Genomic DNA, 5,492 nt, shown 5'->3' on the forward strand with positions numbered 1-5,492 from the left:
AAAGATCTGAGGATCACTAAAGTCAGTAGTCAACTAGAAACTTTGAATGTCTGTAGAGCTGTGAAAACTCAAAGTGAAAACTTTGACAAGCTGGTAGTGCTAAAGGAAAAGTTAAGGTATCACCAAAATCATTGTGATTCATCCCTTGGGGCGCAGTTATATCTCTCCACCAAATCTAAACCACACCATTCCATCGAATAATTCTCAAGATATTTCACTAAAAGCTAGAAATGTCAGGTGATCAGCAAAATCAGTAGGATTTATCCTGTGGAAACCATCTACGCGATAGTTTTTGAGATATTTAATTCAGAGGTGGACTGACAGACATTACCATCCCTACAGCCTTTATTATAGCTAATATATCCATGGAGACTGTAGTATCCAATATTTATGCATTTGACTCATAACAGTTCAAAATAGCACTGTAGCAGCAGGACAGAGAGTCAGTGACCTTCTACGGGGAGAGCATGGTTATGTAGGGACTGAACCCTTCTATAGAATTTGACCTCTAACCCCTTGTTTTGTTACCTCAGAATAGCACTATACCCTTCTATGGGTTTGACCTTTTACTTTGCAGACTCAAACCCTTCTATGGTACCTAACAGATACCTAAACATATCCTATATAAGCTATGATGTACAGAGAGACAGAGTGGTCATCGGGCTGGGTCACTATCCAAGCTACTGCAGAGCTTGTAATTGATGCTGAACTCCTTGATGTAATAAACTTTTATGATCAAGAAGAGTGTCAAGCGGGTTTCCTCTCAACACATCAGCGCAGGATTATTGTTCGGACACCACAAGACAAGATTATTTAAGCATCATGCGACAAATCTTTTTCTGATCAGTAGGATGTCATATACGTATGAATAATATACAGTATATACACACCTAGTGGTACCAAGTCAGAACAGCAACATACATATCTCCAACTGAATTCTTGTCTTAGATACATCTAAAACAGTGTTGTATATAGGCTGTATAGTTTTAGAAGTTAGAAATCACTGTACTGTATTTATGTAAGATCCAAAGAAAATAATAATTCTAATACTAATAAATAAAATAAATAAGACCTTCTTTTTTTATGAAGTGAAGCTCCCTTCTCCATCCCATTTATTTTTGTACAGTCCCTTACATCTGTTAAATAGATGACTCCAGGCATATATGGCAGAACCCCTCCGGAGGCCAGTGGCAAAGGTGGGAGACCAGCAACGTGACCAAAGACCAAGACCTGAGTCTAATGGCTGAAGTGCCGGACCAATGATGGTATGATTGAGTCAATCACACAGCCTAATAATTTAGCTAAATGTGCTGTCAAAGCAATAATAAAACAGAATACTAATAGGACAATTTTCTCAAACAAAGACTTGGATTATAGACAAACGCAACAAGTGCAACATGGTTCACTTTATTATCATCATAATTCACTGGCCACTCAGTTGAGAGGTGGATAATCCTTCAAGTGACAGTTGCAGCACTAAGAGCATTCAGCAAAGTACTCAGAGGCATCCTGAACACTGCACTCTTTCTGGAAGATGAGCCTGATCCTGCAAATAAACAGAAGAGATCAACATTACTTTTATGCAAATGTTGTTTTTTGTTAAGTAAACTGACTGTTTTGGTTTCATTATTAAATGGTAATGAATTCATAAATTATTTCATTTAAAAGGCAGATTACCAAAAGCAGTACATCCAACTTATTAAGTTATGAAGATAATAACTTACATTTTGCTCAGTTCCTTCCAGTGGGGAGCCCCGAAACCTTTTTCACTGTGGAAATATTCAGAAACAAATATTCATAGCATTAGCGTGTAGTTCCAATTTCCATCATATAGGGCAAACATACAAATCATACAAATCCCTGAACTTGCTGTCAGCTCTCCAGTGTCTTGCTTTTGGGCTCTCTCCTGCTTTGCACTCATCTGAATCTTGACAAGTGAGACTAGGTTGCACAGAGAATGGACTTTTCAGTGACATTAGAAGACATCTTGTGTTTTGTAGTTTGTAATATTTGCATAGTCATAGATTCTTGATTTTTCAATGAGGTAGAAGTAATAGGCTATATCTCATTTTTATTTCATTTTATTTAAAGGTAAAATGTGTAATTCCCGGCCACATGCTCCAAAGGAATGGTTGTTGCTGAATGGTTGTTGTGCTTTCGGATGCACTAATTGAGGAAGAGACAAGCCTGGGCTGTGTTAGATGAGGGGTTTCCCACAAGGTAAACGCAAACATTACCGCAGTCAAGAGGCAGCAGGGACTTGGCAGTTTTTAACGGTAGAAATGCTGCAGTGGATGCTGTGACATGGATCAGAAGGGCCCAACTTGCACTTTGTGTTCATGTCTTTCTTTTTCTTAAGATGAGAGGTGATCCAAATAAAATTGAACTGCTTTTGCGGCCTGAGCTGCAATGTTGGTCTGTTGTTTCGCCCTCCAAGTCCCTGCGCATGTCACGTGACTGAAAACTATGAATTGGAATTGAATGATTTATTGTCTTTTTTTCTGCAAATGAACCAAATTTTTGGCAGCCTAGACCTGCTTGAAAACTCACTTTTGTGCTTTCACACACATCAGGGATAAACTTGCCCCTAAATGTACAAAATCTCTGTGGTACATGTATCATGACCCGACGTATAAAAAGGCCTTTTGGAATGATGCCCGACACCCAACAAGAACTCCGTACTTTAACAAATTCCTACCAGAGAATTAGTCTATCGACATCCAATTTTCGCTGTGCAGTCTAATCCCATTAACAATTAAAACTGATATTTTGTTGACGAGCGTACCCGTGGCGTGGCATCAAAAATCGAAGATTCACCATCAAACAGGAAGTGCACTAATGCCCTGAACACATACAAATGCCAACATTCACTCAAAGTCATAAAGCCATCTACTGGCAATGACAAGTTTTATGTTGTGATGGACTACACCTTAGTAGGTTGGCCATATCAACGTCAAAACTGTCCCAGAAAACCCTTAACAAATTGATGATGCTATGTTGTGAAGCTAATGAGTTTTCGGTTAACAGCTTTTCCCTGGCGTGGTGACGAAGATCCATGCTTCACCAAGATACAGGAAGTTGTTTTAACTGTACATAGTCAAATCTGTACCAAACTTTACACATTTGATAACAGTCCTGCCCTGAACACATCTACTACGAATTTATCCAATCAACCTGAAATTTTTGCTGTGCAATCAAATGACATTGGTGATGAAAAGTTGTACAGTCAATTTCCGTCGAAAATCAAACAGGAAACTGTTGTAACTTCAGTGTACATGCTCACATCTGTACCAAACTTACATATTTGATAAGAGTCCCGCCGTGAACACATCCATATGCAAATATTCACTCAAAGTCATAGCGCCATCTACTGGCTACAGGAAATGAAGCGTTTTATGCAGTGATGAACTACTCCTAGCAGGTTGGGCATATAAACTCCAAAACTGTCTCAGAAAATCCATAACACATTGATGGCCATGTTGTTTTGTTGAACTTGTGAGTTTTCGTTCAACGGCATGTCTGTGGTGTGGCAGTGAAGTTCCATGCTTTGCCATGAAACAGTAAGTCATTGTAACTTCACTTTACATGCTCAAATCTGCACTAGACTTTACGTGCTTGATAACAGTTCCACCCTGAACACATTTACATGCCAAAATTTCATATAATCATAGCACCACCTACTGGCAACAGGAGGTCAACTCTCTGTGATGATTATCACAAGATTTACATGAACATGTCACGACCTATTCAACATTTGACGTAGTGGGACATAAAGTATAGTAAGTAAGTTCAGTGTCCCAAGCATGTGACAATTCAGAGCTGTGTTGGCAGAGCAGTGGCATCTAAAGTGTGCCCCAACGCGCTTCACTAGCGAAGGCCTATCCAACGCTGCTTGAAGCTTTAATTAACAATTGTGTCATGGATGTATAAAGATTTTGGTCATTTTACAATAAAGTCAACATAAATCAATAAAATAATTTTAAATATAAGTTGCAGCACAGGTTCTCTGACTTTTGATGCAGAGTCCACTGTGAAGAAATTTAAAAATGTACTTACATAAGCTGTTTCAAGATTGTAATCACGCAGCTGATGTCATCACTTATGTCGTCATCAATCAAGTCTGGAAAGAAAACATGTTTTCTGGTTCATGGGAAAATGCAAGTAGAGAATGTGAAAAATGGATGCTTCTCCCGAGGAGAGAAGAAGAAATGAAGAGTGATTGTCTGAACTGTCACACAAACACATTCCACACAGACATGATTGGAGCATAGGTTTCTAGATGGGTACAGCTAATGTCTCTAGAGTCAGTACACTGGCCATTTGCAGCAAATTAACAATTAAATTTAAGCAAATAATGTCAGGCAAAAGTTTACTGAGCATTCAGTCAGCACAAACCTTTACAGTGACAATAGTGATGACATGGTGATATAAGCACTAACTGAGATTAGAACTCACTGTTGCAGTCCATCCCACAGATGTTGGGTGATGGAGTCATGTCGCTGCTGCAGACCAGGTGACTGCTGAGCTGGAAAAGACCATAGAGCGTCCAGACCTCCTCATCCGGTTGTGGAGGGCGGGTGGACGGTCTGGCACTGGTGGGTGGTGTAGGCCAGGTGTTTGATGGAGGATGTCTGACATCCCGTCGCTCCCTGTTGTGGGGCCGAATTGTGATTAAAGGGCCTTGAGGCTCGGCCAGGCCAAACAAGCCCTCATAGCCTGCTTCCCTCTTCTCCCTACTGTGATGGGCTTCCATCCCGGGAATCAGCTGATCCACTTCACTGGTGTTAAAATCCGACGCCAGCTCGACATGGCAGACAACTGAAGGAAGGGAATAGAAGGGAGCAACTAACTGACAACCAGCAATTTCATTCAAATGTCACACTTTTTCAGCCAGACGTCCACACATTACGTGAGCTTTATTCCAGTGGCACCCTCACCATTTAATCTTTACCAAACTGTATCTGTATGAATTGATCCTACTGCACTACAAAACTACAAGTTTTATATAGATTATTCTTTTGTGCCATAGAGCTCCTTTGTTATCCAAAATCAAGTCTATAGCCTTTGTGAGGCCATACTGGTTTTGTAGGTATCTGATCATAAACAAAAGTATTGGAGAGTTGTATCGTAGTATCGCCAATACTTTAGTAGTAAAGCATTGGCTTGCTGGTGGTGCCAAAAGAAAAGTTGTTAAAATTCCTCCTAAGGGAACATTAATTTTTGTACAAAATTTCAATGCAATCCGTTCTATAATGGCTACGCAAATGTCAACATCATGATGGTGGCAGGAGAAAAGTCAGAGGGTCACTGAAGTTAGCACGATTCATCCATCAATTCAATAGCTGTTTAGGAATTTACGTCTGGATCAAAGTCGTGGACCAACAATGTTACCCATAAAGCCATGCAGCTAGTAATATCAGTTTATTGTGAGTCAATACCAGATACATGTACACATAAATTCTCACTAAAGCACCAAATAAGTAAAATATAGG

The 5,492-nt window shown here is 39.8% G+C and overlaps 1 protein-coding gene across 1 annotated transcript; it reads right to left on the bottom strand.

Moving 5' to 3' along the window:
- Nucleotides 1–1,397: 1,397 nt before the first annotated feature.
- LOC119896762 (lysozyme C-like) lies at nt 1,398–4,827 on the bottom strand. Its single transcript, XM_038710175.1, has 4 exons — nt 4,456–4,827; nt 4,057–4,120; nt 1,725–1,769; nt 1,398–1,546 (listed from the first exon to the last, which is right to left on the bottom strand). Exons 1-4 carry the CDS (start codon nt 4,751–4,753, stop codon nt 1,477–1,479), a joined length of 477 nt encoding a protein of 158 aa, XP_038566103.1. The 5' UTR covers nt 4,754–4,827; the 3' UTR covers nt 1,398–1,476.
- Between the last annotated feature and the right edge of the window lie 665 nt (nt 4,828–5,492).

The sequence above is a fragment of the Micropterus salmoides genome, unplaced genomic scaffold, assembly GCF_014851395.1.
Source record: "Micropterus salmoides isolate LMB-PRFRI ecotype aquatic unplaced genomic scaffold, ASM1485139v1 Ms_hic_scaffold_1029, whole genome shotgun sequence".
NCBI classification, from domain to species: Eukaryota; Metazoa; Chordata; class Actinopteri; order Centrarchiformes; family Centrarchidae; genus Micropterus; species Micropterus salmoides.